This window comes from Antedon mediterranea, chromosome 1 (genome assembly GCF_964355755.1).
Source record: "Antedon mediterranea chromosome 1, ecAntMedi1.1, whole genome shotgun sequence".
Classification (NCBI taxonomy): domain Eukaryota; kingdom Metazoa; phylum Echinodermata; class Crinoidea; order Comatulida; family Antedonidae; genus Antedon; species Antedon mediterranea.
In genome coordinates, this window is record NC_092670.1 from 3987783 (window position 1) to 4007353 (window position 19571).

General features: G+C 34.4%; 1 protein-coding gene across 1 annotated transcript; it reads left to right on the forward strand.

Annotated features, from left to right (window-relative positions):
- The first annotated feature begins 661 nt into the window (after positions 1 to 661).
- On the forward strand, positions 662 to 2767 carry LOC140051363 (uncharacterized). Its single transcript, XM_072096559.1, has 2 exons — positions 662 to 1453; positions 1559 to 2767. The coding sequence occupies exons 1-2, from the start codon at positions 662 to 664 to the stop codon at positions 2765 to 2767; spliced, it is 2001 nt and encodes a 666-aa protein (XP_071952660.1).
- The last annotated feature ends 16804 nt before the right edge of the window (positions 2768 to 19571 follow it).

Below are 19571 nucleotides of genomic sequence, written 5' to 3' on the forward strand. Positions count from 1 at the left end.
CACGAAGTAGTAGATATTGGAAAAACCCATCTGGGCGTGTACAGGAATAAGATTTTATTTTTTAAATTTCAATAAAATGCAGACATGTTTATAAATTAATTTCAGTGCAATATAATTTGTTCTTTATTACCTCCGCCATGGAGGTTATATTTTCACCCCTGTATGTGGGTGTTTGCGTGTGTGTGTGTGTGTGTTTGTGTGTGTGTGTGTGTGTGTGTGTGAACAGCCTGGAGGCCACAGTTTTCATCCGAATCTGACCACATTTGGCCACAATGATCTATGCCCCAAAAGCTCGGACGAGGTTGATTTTGAGAGGAAAAGGTCATAGGTTAAGGTCACAACTAACAAAATAATATTTCACTGCCTAGAGACCACAGTTTTTTTTCCGATTCTCACCAAACTTAGCCACAATGATCAATGACTCATCATATAATTGTATTTAAATTTTGAAAGGTTAGGGTCAAAGAAATAAAAAATATACATATTTTCCAGGGACATTTTTTAAAGAAACAGTATACTCAATGATGGCCAACAATATTACAGAGCAAGTTACATTACTCTGTATATGTGATATAAATATATCAAATATTGTTTCACCATAGAGAGGAGTATTATAACTCTTATGGGGTGTTATTATCTTACAGGATCAACTTCTTTCAAAATGGCTACAAGCAAATTAAATCAGTTTATTCAAGTTGTAGATGAGGACTTAGTATGTGCCATTTGCCAGGAAAGGTTTCAGGATCCTAAAATTCTCCCATGCCTACATAGCTTTTGTTTGTCATGTATAGATAACTGGGTAAAAACAAACAACGGCAAACTAACATGTCCAATTTGTTGCAAATCATGTCCTATTCCAGATGGCGGGCTTAAGAAGCTTCCACCAAATACATTTCTAAATAACATGTTAGAAAACATTGAACAATTTCAGAAGAAGGATAATATAAAGTGCATTTGTGGAACAACAGAACAGGCAATACACTACTGTAAAGAATGCAGACATTACTTGTGTTCCACATGTAGTAAGTATCACAAAATGTTGCCAATGTCAGCAACTCATACGCTACTTGCTGCAGAGGAAGTGCAATCAATGACGCCACAACAACTTGAAGCATTAAATCCACCATTGTGTTCTTCTCACAACAAACCACTAGAGCTATACTGTACAAAATGTAAAGAACCAATATGTATTCAATGTGCCATAATAACACATGCAGTAGATCACAAACCAATTGAAATTGTGAAAGCATTTGAATCATTTAAAGAATCTGCACAACAACTGAAATCAACAGCCCATCACTACAAAGCTAAACTAGAAAATAGACTCAAGGAACTCACAGAGAATGCTGAACAACTAATAGACAGTAAAGAAACAAGTATCAAAGATATTAATAATCAAGTTCAAGAAACGATACAAATAATCCAGAAAAAGGGAGATGAAATGAAAAAAAAAGTTGACACAATTTATGAAAATGAAAAGAAAATAAATGACATAGAAATGGAGAAAATAAGGGCAATTACTGCTGAACTAAACACAAATGTGAGTTTCCTTAATCAGTCACTAAAAAGTGAACCATCAACTGCTATGATGTCAAGTGAGATTGCATTGAATACACTGAAGGATCAGATGAGCAATTCTGAAGAAATCAAACAAAATAACAATGGACAAATTAACTTCTTTGGAAACAAACATCAAATTGATATGTTAAACCAACATGAAATTGGAATTGTGACACAGCTTAATGTAAAGGTACCGGAATATGTCATCCAAGGTGAAACAATTGTTGCAAAAATAAAACAAAAACATCAAGTTGGTCCAAATCAACTTACAGCAACATGGACACATTCAAAAAGAGAAACCAACATTAATCTTGTTAAAGAAGATAATGAGTATGTTATAAGAAGAGTATGTAACAATATAGGAGTTTGTACATTAAATGTGTATTTGAATGACAAACCAATCAAACAATCACCATTTACTATCAAAATAGAGAAGACAGGACTGGTAAATGATTTTGAAGTTGATAAAAACCCAACAGGAGTAGTGAAGTTTGATGATGGTTGCTTGCTTGTTTCATTTGATACAAATGAAATTCACGAGTACAAACAATCAGGAGAATGCATCAGCAAGATTACACTACCAGAAAGTGTGACAGTTTACAGAATGTACAAAATGAAGAATAACCATATAGCATTCAGTGATGTAAACTGCATTCAAGTATGTGATATGAATGGTCATGTGATCAAATCAATTGGTAAAGGTGTATTGAAAGACCCACGTGGTATTTACATAGATGAGGCAACAAATGTTATTTATGTAGCAGAATGGAACACTGAATGTGTGTTCATGTTTGACATCAATAGTGGTAAGAAACTGATGCAGATAGGATCACAAGAAGTAGAATATGGATACTATGATGTAACACTTAAACAAACTGGGAAAATGCTTGTAGCGGATTTGGAAAATGATCAAATTGTATTATATAATAATAAAAACAAGCCATTTAAAGTACTTATCAATAAAGGCGATGAAGATGGTATGGTGATGTGGCCAAAAGGAGTTGTAGTTGATGAGGATGATAACATCATTGTATCAAGTAACCACAAACTACAACTATTCAGCAGTGATGGACATTTTATCAAAAGAATAGATCAGGAACAAGATGGAATTAACAATCCACAGCAGTTATGCATCATTTCATATCACCCACGTAGAATTGCTGTAGCTAATTACAGTGGCAGCAACGTCAAAATATTTAATTATTAAAGTTTTCCTCAAATAAATAACTGTTGTAAAAAGTCATTCATTGATTACAAATAAAATATTAATACTTTTCTTTTATGAAAAATAAATATTATGTAATAATAATAAAGTGTGAGGTTTTACTACATTAAAGACTCTACTCGCTTGGTTGATTGAATATCACAGTTGTTTATTCAGTAATACGGTATCATACACAATATAATACACATTCAGGAAGGATACAGGATAATACGGTAATAAAGAAACAGGAACAAATGAATTATGCTGTAAGTGAGGTGTGGCTGTAGATGTGCTTTTGAGGAAGTGTTTGAAGTTGTGTCTGGGCTCTTCTGAAACTTGGGGGTACATGTATATCGGCTTCTGTTCATTATCATATGTCATTACATCATCTCTGAGCTTAACCATTGGTCCTAAGTGTATCCATGCACCTTTTGGAAGGAATGATGGATTTTATCTGGAGGTTACAATAACGAATTGGCCTGTCAAATTACTGCTAATAGTTTTACGATGGGAAAGATCATAGGTCAAATCAACTGTTTTCTTTGGGGCACTAATTATTATGTCTAATGAACATTAAAACATCTGGAAAATTTCTTCACTGGACCTTTCTGGGACAAATTGGTGAACTCAATTGAATTGTGATACTGAGGTTGATTTTTCAATTATAAATCTATATCATTACATTACAATTACAAAGTGAATTGAGTTAATTCAGTAATGAAATATAATATCAATTTGCTAACATTTTATAAACAATTATTCATGAATTATTGTAGTATTTTACCTAAAGAGGCTTTAGACAATACAATTTCTTATCTTTCAAAGTAAACAAAATAACAATTTAAGTATAAATAATTAAGAGGCAAAAACCCAGAAAGTAATAACATCTGGAGGTTTTCCTCCAAAAAAAACTTGTGACGGGTAGCCAGTTAAGAAGTTGTAATCATATTGAAGTTTGAACAAACAGAAACAAAACAGACAACGACAAGTTTATAAAAAAAAATACTAAGGAAGCACAGAAAAACCAGAATAAATATGTTCATTTATTATTACAAGTTATTTATGGAGTAGAATTTGTTTAAGTTTAAAAGAAAATATTTTTTTTGAAGGTGCCATTTTAATTTTGTCGGGAAGATCATTAAATAATTTGGCGCCACACGGATATTATGTTGCAATAATTTTAATTTGGTGAGGGGCGGGTGGAGGTTACAGGAGGATCTAGTTTAATGGGTATGAATACTATTATTTTTTATAAAGCTGCAAGAAAGTTTAGTTGGAAGTAGACAGTTGACATGTTCATAGACGAAGGTGCATTGTTGGAAGATATTGATGTTTTGGACAGTTAATAATTTAAGGTCAAATCATGCGAAGGATCGACTTCTTTGGGCAAGTAAAATGAAAGACGATATAAAATTCCAATATTTTTCAAAATTTTAGTTTCGATTTCTTTAATGTGGTGTTTGAAGTTTAGTTCTTCGTCTAAATTTGGTTTGCTTAACAATGGGAATTTTGTTGGCAGCAAGGCAAACATTATGAGTGTCGTTAATCAAATCTTGGTGTCGAAAACCAAAAAGCATAAAATGGCATTTGTTAATATTTATTGAAAGTTTGTTTGCATTGAAATAATCGTTCACGTTCTTCAATTCCCTATTAAAAGTATTGAAAATGAAATAAAAATTAGTATGTGAATAAAAAATGGTTGTATCATCAGCATAAGATAAAAAGAAAGGATGTCAGATGCATTTACAATAAAAAAAAAAAGAAGAGGGTCTAATAGAGACCCTTGAGGAACACCACAAACAATAGGTTTGAAATCGGAAAATACATTGTTGATATGGGTGCATTGAAGTAGATTGGACAGATAATCTTTAAAAAGGTCAAGAGTAATGCCACGGATACCATAGTTAAAAAGTTTTGAAAGTAAAATAGTGTGATCAATGGTATCGAATGCCTTAGACAGATCGATGAATAGGCCAGACGAAAACAACTTATTATGAATAGCATCCACAATGTTGTTGGTAAGCTCAATTAAAGCAAAAGAAGTGGAATAGTTTTGTCTGAAACCGTATTGTTTATTGTAGAGAATGTTGTGTAGGTTAATGAAATCATACGTACGGTCATAGATAAGTTTTTCAAGAATTTGTGAAAAGAAATTGGTCGATAATTGTTGGGATCAAATTTGTTACCTTTTTTGTATATAGGAGTGACCTTTGCAGTTTTCATGCTTTTAGGGAAAGATCTTGTAGATAAAGATAAGTTGCAAATATGAGTAAGTGGAGAAAGAATAAGGTCTATTGATTTTTTAACAACATTGCCACATAATATGTCGTCAATTCCAGCAGCCTTGTTGTTTTTGAACGAGTTGACAATTTTAAGAACCTCATGTTCCGAAACTGGAGATAAAAAAAAGGAATTTGGAGTGGGAGGACTAAGATAGTGACGGAAACTATTAATAGAACTAGTGTCGATTTCTTTTGCTAATTCAGGCCCTATATTGGTAAAAGGGTTATTTAATAAGTTGGACACCATTTTCGGGTCTTTTGTTAGATTTCCATTACTCATTATCTCAATTTTAGGAATTGTGTTGTTTGATGGTTTTAGTATAGAGTTTATAGTACGCCAAGCAGCTTTAATATTGGATTTGTTTTCATTTAAAAAGTTGTTATAATAATCAACTTTAACACTTTTTAGAAGATTATTATTACGATACTTTTTGTATTTCAATATATTAGTGTTTGAAGGGTGCCGAATGGTCTTGAGATAAAGTTTTTGTTTGTATGACATGGAGGTTAAAAGCCCGTTGGTCATCCAAGGTTTTAATTTATTTTTAGTTTTAGGTGGACCTAACAAAAAGAAGTTCCTATCATAGAGGGCTTTGCACTTTGCTAAAAAAGTATCATACGCTACGTCAGGGTATAATTTATCTAGGACATCCTTCCACGATGTTATTTACAGATCATTCCGAAAATGATGAATATTGTTTTCATTACATTTTCTAAATTTACGGTTCTCTTTGTCTGTAGAGTTACTTGAATTAGTAATGTTCACAGTGAAAACAGGAAGGTGATCAGTTGCGTCACTAATGACAATTCCGCTCATTGAAGACTGTTTGAAAAAATGTTATAAATGTAATATAATGTTTGGGTTGTTGAGGTACTAATGAAAGACTCTAACTCGCTTGACTGTCGTAACACATATATTATTTATTCAGTATAATACTTCAGTACAATATACAACTATAAGTATACATAAGGAACGCGGAGGATCAATGATGCTGTCGGTGAGGTGTGAAGTGTGTAGGTCTGCTTCTGGAGAAGTGGCTGTATGGTGTGTGCTCCGTGAGGTGGCTGTAAGATGTGTGCTCCGTGAGGTGGCTGTAAGATGTGTCTGGGCCCTTCTGAAACTTGGGAGTATATTGGCTCAGTTCATTTGCATAATGTCATTACATCATCTGTGAGGGTAACGATTGGTCCTAAGTTGATCCAGGGGTGTTTAAGTGGGAGTGATTAACGGTATAATAAGGTATTTCTGTGATGGATGACACTGTCAAATCTGTACTTAAATAGTGTCAATCACTCCTGTGGTTTAACGATGGGAAAGTCACAAAATTAAGCTAAGTGTTTTCTTTAGGGACTCTATTATAAACTAAATGGTCATTAAAACATCTGGACAAACTCTCCTTCGGCCTTTCTGGGTCAAGTTTGTGAACCTATTTGAATTCCGATACAAAGGTCAATTTCTTAAATATAAAAGTATATCTTTATATCACATCCCTCTGTTTCCCTTTTTTTTTTTTTTAATCTGTTTAACATATAAAAATGGTTATAATAGTGGCATGCAAAATTAAAGTTATATAAAAGAAAAAAACATTATACATATATGCAAAAATTGAGTTAGCCAAAACCATTGACTCTGAAGTGTAACCTTATCACTTTCACTCTCTCTCTTCTCTCTCTTTAAAAAAATGAAATTAAAAATGAATTTGGTATAAAATTCGCGTAAATCAAACATAAATCAGTTAAAAATAAAAATACAAAACTTAAAAATAGTATGTTACATTGAACATACGTCAAATCGTGCGACAACTCATCGCGTTCTAATGGTCTTCAAACATAAATCATCAAATTAAAACATAAAACTCAAGAAACTGTGGCTGATTAGCCTAAAATCAAAATATCAAACTTAATCACTTAAAACTTTAAAGAAACAAATGTGTGTGTCCCGTTGACACAAACTTATCCACAATATATCATTATCGTCACAACTTTATCGATTTAAGCATTTATATTTACAGGTAATTACGATTTCAATCGGTCGGCAAATTCGACTTTTGTACTCAATGTTAAAAAAATTACAATTAAAAGTACTAAGAAAATCTCCTGTTATTGTATATCAATTAATTAATGCTTGAGATTAACGACTCAAAGGTTAAACAAAATATTTGTTACAAAATGATTGTCGTTCTTTTCAATATCTCAATATATCGATCATCAAAATTCAAAATTAATCTTTATCAAACTCGTTACAAAATCAATACTTAAACATAAATTCAATTCTCTTTTAACACTTTGACTGCCAAACACGAAGATCTTCGTTTTTGGAAACACAACGCTTGACTGCCAAACACGAAGATCTTCGTTTTTCGCGTTTTTTTACGAAATCCGGTAGGTAGGTAAATTATTGGTATATACTATAAATATGGACACTAAATTCGGTCTGGACCGTGAATATTTTACCTTTTGAAAGTAACTAATCTGGTTACGAACGATTGTCAAAATGGTACCTGTCGAAATAACATACACCGCGCATCACAGTAGCGCGTACAACGATGGTTTGGTGCATTGTGTATCGGTCGCGCGCTAGCTATGCCGCTGAAGCATTACAAAGGTTTATGTGGATTGGCATGTTTGTTTGTTATCTGAATAAAAAATAATGGATGAATTTTCAATGACCGTGTTCGTACGGCGATTGAAATACACGTTTATTTGGTTTTTACCCTTGGGGTAAAACCCATACGACGTTCGTACGAATAAACAAAGTACCGGTAAGCTGACACGAAACCAATTAAGATTGGAATTCTTAGGTCAAAAAGCGCCCTCTGTGCGTCGACCCATATCAATTGCATGTCGTTTCGCGCGCGAATCGTTCAATTATTATTTTTCAATCGACAACCAGACCTATATATTTATAATACATCGAATACAATTTACTTTTTAAATAAATAATGATCGAAAATCCTGCTAACGTATGTTGTTTGTTGACCACGTGTATTTATCGTGCGAGCCGAACTATTGTTGTGGAAATTCCATTTAATGTACACGCACTGTACCCCTCTTGTAAAAATCACCACGTGTATTTATCGTGCAAGCCGAACTATTGTTGTGGAAATTCCATTTAATGTACACGCACTGTAGGCTACCCCTCTTGTAAAAATCACCACGTGTATTTATCGTGCGAGCCGAACTATTGTTGTGAAAATTCCATTTAATGTACACGCACTGTACCCCTCTTGTAAAAATCACCACGTGTATTCATCGTGCGCGAGCCGAACTATTGTTGTAAAAATTCCATTTAACACGCACTGTAGGCCTACCCCTCTTATCGTGCGAGCCGAATGGTTGATGTGGTAATTCACAGACACCAGGCTACCACAATACAGAACTCCCTGCCGTTACATGTACATTATAAGCCACCGATTCGCAAGTTCAGGTCACCGGAAAAAAACCAACGAGTTGATTATTTATATATAATTTTACAAAACAATAGATATACATTCGCATTAACGAAAAAGAACATTTCAAACAATAATTGTTAAACAATCAGAAAGCTTATTTGAGGTCGCGATTTGACATGATCCCGTTAACGCTTGATTAATTATACCCCGAGGCAGCGTGTAATTGGAATGGGATTGAAATAACCAGTAAAGTTGGTGGATTTTTCGTCCAGATGGTTTTCTAATTTTTTATAGCCAGAGGCGTAAGTTAATTGCCACACGCGACCTCACAGTTGGAAGTACACGGTAGTTTCAGTCCCGTCCGAACGGGCCCAATAAGAAGTCTTTAATTTTATTATTGTATGTATACCCTAATTGTTTTGGTGTTTCACTGTAAGTGGCAGAGTTTCACGCCACAAACTTGTTTAGAAATGGTATGAATATTATCATCAGTTTACTAGCTAGGCTAGTAGTACTAGGCTATAGCCTAGGCCTAGTCGTAAAACGGTTCCGGACCAACTTTAGGCCCAGTTAACTAGGCCTGGTGTCTTTACTATGTGGATTTTGGCAAAACATTGATGTAAGATTTATGATTTATAAAATGTAATACATTTTTCGATAGTGATAACTTGTTTTTATAGGCCTACCGGTGCCGTGTAAGTAACTTTTTCGTTGTTTGTTGATCTCACCGGGCGATATTTTCATATTGTGATGTCTTGCACAAAATCGCGAATATCTCGACTTTCTTGTGCGAAACTAAGAAAAACTCAAAAAGTGCGTTACTTTCATTTTACTATTACAACTTATATATTGCGATTTGAAAATCGTTCTTGGTACCATTGTAAAGCTAAAATCTTTATGATTATTTTAGTCTAAATTACATGTAAATCAGATCACATACATAGTTTCAATCAGCTTTAATAAAAACATCGAATTGGGCTATAAACGCTGGCGGTGGCAGTTTCTAACTGGAAAAACCTCTGGCAGTCAAAGTGTTAACTGAAATCACATCATTACTTAACAAATCTCATCAAAAATACGTAGACTATGCTATCATTAATTTAGCAAATGTCGTAATTTAAAAATAATCTTGCAAAAAAAATTAAATCAGTAATTCGTTGCATTATACAAACGTTTTATGAATCGTTTTGGCGATCCACTTATCGGTATCTGTTTATCATTAATGATCTCTTTAATTAATTTATCTGTATCGTTATATCTGTCAATATTCCACCAAAATTTGCGATCATTAGATTCGTGTTTTGTTTTATCAGTGTTGCGTTTGACTGAAGTCGGTTTAGAATACGAAACTAAAACTTGGAAATGTCCTGCTTTAAATCTACCTCGGTTTAATGTCATAATTGAATCATTAGGTGCTGTCATAATTAGATTAGTTTGTTCCTTGATTTGTTCTTCTTTCATTTGGAATGGGGCTGCTAATCCCATGTTATTCTCTACACAGTCAATGTAAGGTTGAAAGTTAAGGGGTTCTACTTTAGTTGGATGTGTAAGGGTATCTGATTGCAATTGGGTGGGTGTCCTATCATGTTCGTCTACAAATTCAACATTGGTTTCGTCATTTACTACATTAATGGTGTTTTGGATTTTATCGTTATTATCATCGGTGGGTTCATTCAACAATTGTTTAAGTTTTTGGAGATGTGTAAAATTTTTGCGTTCTTTGGGTGTTCTCATAAAACAGGGTTTCAGTCTGTTATAATTGAATACGTCGCGAAGTATTTCTCCTTTAATCGTCGCTAGGATGTAGTGTGTTCTGTCTAGTACTTCATGAATCACTAATGGTCCGACCCATTCTGCGGCGATTTTCTTTGAATTTGCCGTTAGTGATGATGATGTTGGCTTGTATAAATATACGAGTTGTCCTACTGAGTAAATTGGACATTTTTCTAAGCGTTGGGAAATTTTTGAGTTTTGGACGTTTTGTTGTGTTCGCTGTAATTGTAGCATTGTCTGTGAAATGTTTTGAAATTTCTTCTTGAGATGTTCAAAGTATTCTTCATAGGAATGAGACAATCCTGAAATAGGGTTAAATGCTAATGAGGTCAAACTTGGAGGTTGGCGGCCAAAAACTAATTCGTAAGGGGAGTGGTTTCCTAGATGTGGGGATGAGAAAGAATTATAAGCATAACATGTTGTTGATACAAATCTAACCCAATCTGTTCCGAATTGGTTAAGGTTGACCTTTAACAGGTCCGATACGGTGCGGATATGACGTTCAACTTGTAAACTACCGTGATTGTGGACGCTGATGATTTTCCTGTCAATATTAAGGGTGTTACATAATAGTGTTAATAATTTTCCTGTAAGGGAGGTTGCTGCATCTGAAATAAGACGAGATGGGGGTCCAAAAATACTGATGACCTTTTGAATTAGTGCTTCACAAATTGTTTCGGCATCAATGGATTTCAAAGGTACACAAATCAAAAATCTAGTTATCTCATCACATACTACCATAATATGTTTAAAACCTGAAGGTGATGTTGGCATACTCTTAAAATCTAGACTGAGTGTATGAAAGGGACGGTAAGTTGCTGGTACTCGATCGTGTAAAGGACGTAATTTATCGGTTTTGGGACGAAATTGTTGACATCTAAGACACGCTTGGGTATAATTGTTGACTTTCTCGAACATAAGAGGCATGTAAAATAATTTCCTAATAGTAAGGTAAGTACGCATCGTACCTTGGTGGCTACTTAACAAATTGTCGTGATACTGAGAAATAACAGTCTCTGCTAAGTTTTCAGGAACAGCTAATTGCAATACAAATTCTCCACCTTTATCTTGGAAAAATAAACGGAATAGTAAACCGTTGCACAATATGTACTGCTCTGACTTATTCTGAACTGCACGAGCTGCTTTCTTATCAGCTGGAAGGATATCATGAACTAAATAATCGTAAACTGGCTTAAAAAATGGTGAAGTTTCTTGTTCAACACGTAATTGTTTAACATCTACTGGGAGGTTATAATCTCTAATTATCTTTCTTTGAATAACATCCATTAATCTATCTAAGTCTTGTTGTTTTGGGATGTGTGCTGACTTAAATTCAGTTATGTTTGGTACTAGTGGTTTGGGCGATGTATACAATTCAACTGGTACGTTTCGATGTGTAGTATCTTTGCTTTGCTTATTTTTGTCTACTAGTCGTTCCTCTGGAGGTTGTCGAATGTTTACATTACGTATTGGGGGTGGTGTTACGATAGGTGGCGTTATGATAGGCGGTGATCGATGTGCGTTTGTTTGTTGTCTCGTGATTATCTGTGGTGTAGCGGTAGGTTGAGGTGTAGGTCGCGTGTTTGTCGTCACTGGGTTTTGATTAATGACGGGCGTTTGTTTGGGTTTGGGTTTATGTAGGTCAGGTATATTTATTCCCATTTTCTTGGCGTATGACCTTGTTACTGGTCTGCTAGTAGATGTGTTTGTAATCGGGTTAAGAGATTCAGTTTCTGTAATATTAAATGCAATGGGTACAACTTGATCAATTTCGGAATCGTCATCACGAGGGGCTCGGGAGAGAAAATCTGCTAAAACTAATTCAGTTCCTTTCTTATAACCAATTTGGAAAATGTATCCGGACAATCGTAATATTAGTTTCTGTAAACGGGGTGTACATGGCTGATCTTTTGAATTCCAAATTTGTACAATTGCTGAGTGGTCTACGAATGCATCAAATTCGCAACCCTTTAGTAAGTGTCGAAATGCTGAAACGTTAATGTAAAGTCCAAATAACTCTAATTCTGTGACGCTATATCGTTGACAGGCTTGTGGTAAGATTTTGGAATAATAACCTATTATGTGTTCTTTACCGTTTACTGTTTGTGTTAAATATGAACCTGTTGCGGTTCTTGAAGTGTCGCTATATAGCGTAAATCTACCTTCTTTTCTAGGCATTTGAAGAGTTGGTGGTTTAACCATTAAGTGTTTAATTTCGTCAAATGCTTTCTGGTGTTCAGTAGACCAACAAAATTTTCGGCGTTTGCTTGCGAGTGTGTGTAACGGACGTAAAATTGATTGTATTTGAGGGAAAAAATGGGATACATAATTTACTGCACCAATAAATCGTTTAGTTTCTTTATGGGTTCGTGGGACTGGCAAATTTCGGATAGCTGCACACCTGTCGCCTAATGGTGTGATACATGCGTGTCCTGAAGAATTAATCAGGATGGTGTGTCCCATATATTGCACTTTATTCTTGAATAACTTACATTTCTTTGGGCAAATTCTAAAACCATTTAATTGTAGGGCTTGTAAAACGGAAACAAGGTGCTGCTTATGAGCAAATTTGTCTTGGCTAAATAAAATAATATCATCATGATGGGCGATACAGAATTCTCTAGAATTTGGGATTTCATTTAAAATTTCGTCAATCTTTGCTTGAAATATACCTGGTGAAACGTTTAATCCTTGTGCTAATCTCTTATAATAATAATGTTTTCCACCATGATATGAAGCTATACCTGTATATTGTTGGGCATGTTCGGCTAATGGTACACAGTGGAACGCTGATTTCAAATCAATTACGCTAAGAATCTGTGCATTAGCGTTACCTATTGTTTTCAAAGTTTCGGCCAATAATGGGAATGGGTGATTAATACGTTTTATCCTGGAATTTAGATAGCGAAAGTCTGTGACAACTCTTTTATCTTTTGAATTTTTCTTTGAAACAAGAAGGACAGGGGAAGTATACGATTGGTGTCCTACTGCTAAGATTCCTAATTTGACTAATTTGTTCAATTCGGCCTCAATAACATGTTTGTCTTTGTCTGTCGCAAAGTATGGGCGAATAAAAAATGGTTCATCGTTAGAGAGGTGTATGTCAGCTTTGAAGTTTGGGCAGCTAGATAGTTCACCGTATAGTGAAAATGCGTTTCTGTTTTGTTGTAAGGTTTTATACAAATCTTCTTTTTCTCTATGTGTTAAAACGCTGTCTGTTAAATCAACTTGTTTTCTAATTATTTCTTCCTCGGTTAAAGATAGCAATGGGTCTGTACGTTCTAAATGTGGGTACTTGTTTGCGTTGTCATTGGTCAACTTTATTCTATCTATTGGTAGGTCGTTAGTAACTGTTACAAGGTTGGTTAAGTGAAGGCTCGCGATAGGTTGATGTGTATTTAGAGATACGTTTCTGTTTGTGTTGTTAGTGATATCAATGTTGGTTTCTCCTCTATGTAATTTTACTAACATATCTGATGGACAAAGTTTTGAAATATGGGTGGTTGCATGTAGAACAACATCAGAATTGCGTACGAAGGCGGGAACCCTTCCTTTTAATTTAACTGTTTTAGTATCACCGGGTTTAAGAAAAATCTTGTAGACAGGACGAAAGCTAAAAATCTTTGGTCTAATGCGAAATGTGTTTTCCTTAAAATTTAAAGTACCGTCGAGTTCAGACAATGTTTCGGTTCCAAGTATCAGGTCAATACCAAATTTTTAACGATTAACGCTGAAATTTTGAATTTGTGTCCTTGGATAAATAATTTGAATTGCACTAAGTGGTTGGCGTATAAGAAGTCACCGTTGCCTAATCGAAATTTAGTTGTGTTCACTTTAATTGGCTTTAGACGCGATAAATAAAGTGAGGAATTAACGTACGATTGTGAGATTATAGTTCTAGTTGAACCACTGTCAAATAAAGTTAAAACATTTCTACCATCTGGTAAATTTCCTTTAACGTAATTTCTGTCGTTAAGTAACAAATCAATATTATCTGAATTTCCTAAGTATTTTGCCTTAAAATTGTCGTATTTAGTATGGGGGGCCAGATTATAGGCGGCATCTAGTCCCCTTTTTAAAAATCCTGCTGGTGGCTAGGGTAGTAATTGTTTGACTGTTGGTATGGGTATGGCGGGGGATAGTTTCCGTAAGAGCGGTTTTGTTGTCGGCAGTGCCTTGCTATGTGGCCTGGTTTCCCGCAGTAATAACAGGTTGGGGGAGGTTGTCTATATCTTGGGGTCGGTGGGGTCTGGAATCGGGGTTTGTATGGGCTTGGGCTTCGGTTTCGTCTTGGGATATAATTTCGGGTGGGGGAACGTGAGCGTCGAGTATCATCATTAAGGGATCGTTTTGTTGTGGCCATGTCTAACTTGAGAGAATTTATCTCATGTTGGAGCGATTCGAGACTATTAGGCCTATCTGTTTCCTTATTGATATTGAATGAAACTTCCCGTGTGGCATCATCTACGGAAAGGTCAAGGTAATTTTGTGTGCTATTTACAATATTTTCAATAGTGGCATCGATTGGGGTGGACATGGCTACAGCTGCTCTACATTTTGGTGGAAGGGTCGAAATAAATTTATTCTTTATCTGCTGGTCAGCGTATCCAATTCTGTCTGCGGCTTGTTTGATTTTGGTTAAGTGCTTTTCGGCGTTGTCGCCAGTGGTGTATGTAATTGAATCGTATTCTCTTATGTGCGCATAGATTGATTTGTTTTTACTAAACCTGTTGATGAATTGGGTTTTTAAGGATTCTAGTGAATCGAACTGCTTTCCCTCAATCCAGAGTCTAGCTTGGCCCTGAAGGCTACGTTTAAAAATACTTATTACATTAATTAATTGGGCATTGTTTACAGGGTTTTCTAACGTGTGGGCCTCAAGGTAGTCGGTAAACGATAAGTAGTGTGCACTACATTGGTCGTGATCGGTTATGGAACCGTCATATCTTTTGGGAAGGAAATCGGTTTGTCTTAGGTGGGGCACGGGGTGAGGATTGACGGGCTCATTTAAAATTACTTCGTTATCAACAACGTCGACCATACTTTATAATATTAATTATTAATCAAATATCAAAAACAATTTAGTGTATATGTAAACTCTCACTTTTTCAATCAAGGTTACAAATCAAAATCAAAATGGTTTTGACTTACCCCAAATGCTTCGGATCCAATTAAAAATGAATTAAAGGAATGCAAAAAGTGTTCAAAAATGTCTAAATGTTCAAACAACGAATTAAAGAAATGTTAAAGGTGCTCATCAATGTTCAAATTTTCAAACAACGAATTAAAAAAAATGCGAAAGGTGTTCATCAATGTTCAAAAAAGTAAATGTTAAAAAAACGATCGAAAAAAAACGGCGTGAAGTTGAAAGTCTCTAAACGAAACAGTTCTTGTCCGCTTGCTTCTGTTTTGATTCTTCTTGGGTCTTCCTCGATTATCTTCTTTGTCTTTATCCAATGGTTATAATTTTATAAAATTTCTGCTTGTCTCGATTTCATTCAAATATAATTTCAGCTTGTCTTTTGTGTCTTCCTCGATTATCTTTTTTGTCTTCATCCAATGGTAATAATTTGATCAAATTTCTGCTTGTCTCGATCTCATTCAAATATAATTTCAGCTTGTCTTTTGAGTCAAAGTAAATTTCTCTCCTTTCAAACAAATATGGTTATTTTTGTCTTCGTCTTCGTCTTCGTGTCTTGTTAAGTGTTTATTTCTTGTTTTCTCACTCCGTTCCTTATGAAATTTGGGTCTTCCACCATGTAATATAATGTTTGGGTTGTTGAGGTACTAATGAAAGACTCTAACTCGCTTGACTGTCGTAACACATATATTATTAATTCAGTATAATACTTCAGTACAATATACAACTATAAGTATACATAAGGAACGCGGAGGATCAATGATGCTGTCGGTGAGGTGTGAAGTGTGTAGGTCTGCTTCTGGAGAAGTGGCTGTATGGTGTGTGCTCCGTGAGGTGGCTGTAAGATGTGTGCTCCGTGAGGTGGCTGTAAGATGTGTCTGGGCCCTTCTGAAACTTGGGAGTATATTGGCTCAGTTCATTTGCATAATGTCATTACATCATCTGTGAGGGTAACGATTGGTCCTAAGTTGATCCAGGGGTGTTTAAGTGGGAGTGATTAACGGTATAATAAGGTATTTCTGTGATGGATGACACTGTCAAATCTGTACTTAAATAGTGTCAATCACTCCTGTGGTTTAACGATGGGAAAGTCACAAAATTAAGCTAAGTGTTTTCTTTAGGGACTCTATTATAAACTAAATGGTCATTAAAACATCTGGACAAACTCTCCTTCGGCCTTTCTGGGTCAAGTTTGTGAACCTATTTGAATTCCGATACAAAGGTCAATTTCTTAAATATAAAAGTATATCTTTATATCACATAAAGAAGAGTGGCAGAACTGGGAGTTATTTTTGTGGGTCTGTGGATAAGAGGATAAAAAGAATTGTTAAATAGAAAATGGACAAAATCATTTACATTATTATTTGAATCAAATTTTAAAATATCCACATTAAAATCACCAGTCCACATTAAAATCACCTATTCAACTTACCTGGTATGTTGAGCCATTGTTTCATATGCACCTTAGCCACATCCAGAACTTCATTCTCTTTATTGTATCTACAAAACCTATTCAACTTACCTGGTATTTTGAGCCATTGTTTCATATGCACCTTAGCCACATCCAGCACCTCATTCTCCTCAATGTATCTACAAAACCTATTCAACTTACCTGGTATTTTGAGACATTGTTTCATATACACCTTAGCCACACCCATCCAACACCGCATTTTCTGCACCTAAAGTATCTACAAGATCTATTTTCAATGCTTCAGCCGATGAGTGAAACTTTCCTAGAGTAAACAATATTTAATTTTTAGAAAATTTCCATAAAATGTATCATGAAAATTTTAAAAGAAAACAATCTATTATTTGGTGTAGGAAACACAGAAACATTAGCTCTGTCTACACTACCATTAACTAAAAACTTTGAAATAATGTGAAAAAGGAAAGGCTACAATTCCATATTATATAGAGGGAGCACTTTTATACACAAGGAAGTCTTTAAAACGAGACACTTTTGCTTAGTGTTCCAGAAAGTAGAGTATTTGAACTGTAAATGTTTATGAATGGCTATGTTTATCTATGAATATGACTATTTTTCGTATGAATATTAATGACCATTGTCTATATTTTCATGCATAATAAAACAGGCATTTAATTTATTCATTTGTGGAGTGCTAGGTATTTGAGCAAAGCGAAAACTTGAACACCTAACTGTCATTCAACAAGTATTGTGTTCTTAAGATGAGTTGAAAATACTATGCCATTGTTTTGTAAATCGAGCACTAACCTAACTGTAAAAAAATTTCCGTCTGTCTGTGTCCAATCATGGTCATTACATCCATAAACCAGAACGGTGCAACAATACCCTGCAAAATAAATGTATAGTATTTGTTATTTATAACATAGTTAGCAATTTCTTATAACAAATTCAAACACGGTCCCAGAAAGTGACACTTTTTCCGCAAGACAAAGATACGCACAAGATGTTCTTTACAAACAGCTCATGTCATGATCTGGCCAACGCTGCAGAACTCCACAATGGCACATTGTAATCATATCATAGTGTGAATATAATACAATGCAATAGAATAGAGTTCAATAGAAAATAAATAGTTTTATTAGTTTACCAATGTTTTGTTGAACCAGATTGCCATGACATTGCAGTAAGTGCTCTGCTGCTGAACTATGTCTCTGAAAGATTCAAATGATTAAAGCTAATAATGGAATGTATTGTAATTAAAGAACGTACAAGACAATGTGATGAAACATGGAAAGAATTCAATTTAAAATGAACATTATCTCAACTACATACTTGCATTTTAACTGCAATGGTAATAAGACATTACCCTACTGCAATCGCAACTACATATCAATGTTATGCTAGAAAGTGGCATTTGTGTAATAATCGATACATCTCAAGGAAATCAAATTCACATTGTTATCACACAGATCATTTTTCTCACAGCTACAGTAGTTCAACTCCTCTTGTCTGCTTTGTAATATATCAATTGTTTTCTTCCTCATCATCTGTTTGCTTATTTCTCTGGCATGGTCTGAAAGATTTAACTTTACGATACAAGTTTAAAAAGGCATGAGCATAAATAGAATAAAATATTTACACCTGCCTACATAATATTCTGTATTCCAGTTCCTGTTGATCTCTATTGATGTAAACAATATAAAGTACAATACTGTACCTACATAAATAAATACCACAACTGCTGTATTAATAAAGTGTGTGATAATACATAAATAAAGTAATGATCAAGAGCCTTTATTGAAGTTTAGTGTTCTGCATCACTGAATTTGAAATCGTAATGACGTGAAAGTTTACTATGCATATCAGTTAAAAACTGATCTAATGATGCACATACAGTACACCAACAAGGTCTGTACAAAAAAATTAATGCTTGTTTTCTTGTTGACAAATATTAACTTCTGACAGTTCAAGGTATTTTGCATTTTATTTATTCAATAATTGCTTGAAACTATTAACTACATTAAGATTTGTACACATAGTTGTACTATGCAATGCCCAGTCATTTGTTATAACAGGAAATAGTAGAGATTGGAAAAACCAACTTGGGCGTGTACACAAATAGCATAATATAGGCCTACGTGAAAATAGGATTTTATATTATCAATAAATTTTAATAAATGCGTTTATGTCATTTCGATGTTAATATGTACGGTAAAATAAATTGTTATCTATTATTATCATCTGTACTATATAATAATTGAAAGTCTACTTTGGCATTTGAATTTGTTTTCATATTTAAAAACATTTTCAACAAAGGAAAACAATTATTACAAAGCAAATTGTAAATGTGAAGTGAGATATTAAATATTATTTATTACACCAGAGGAAGATAACATAACTTATGAGGTTTTACTCTCTTGCAGGATAGATTTGTTTTAAAATGGCTACAAGCAAATTAAATCAGTTTCTTCGAGATTTAGATGAGGACTTAGTATGTGCCATTTGCCAGAAAAGATTTCAAGATCCAAAGAGTCTTCAATGTCTACATAGCTTTTGCTTGTCATGTTTAGAGAACTGGGTAAAAACAAACCATGGCAAACTAACATGTCCAATGTGTTGTAAATCATATCCTATTCCAGATGGCGGGCTTAAGAAGCTTCCACCTAATACATTTCTAAACAACATGTTAGAAAACATTGACAAATTTCAAAAGAAAGATAACATAAAATGTATTTGTGGAGAAACAGAACAGGCAACACATTACTGTAAAGAATGCAGACATTACTTGTGTTTT

What these genes read in the sequence shown, in the direction of transcription:
- LOC140051363 (XM_072096559.1), top strand. Translation starts at nt 662, where the DNA reads ATGGCTACAAGCAAATTAAATCAGTTTATTCAAGTTGTAGATGAGGAC. An exon ending in GAGATGAAATGAAAAAAAAA is followed by an intron (nt 1,454 to 1,558) that starts GTTGACACAATT and finishes TTCCTTAATCAG; the next exon opens with TCACTAAAAAGTGAACCATC.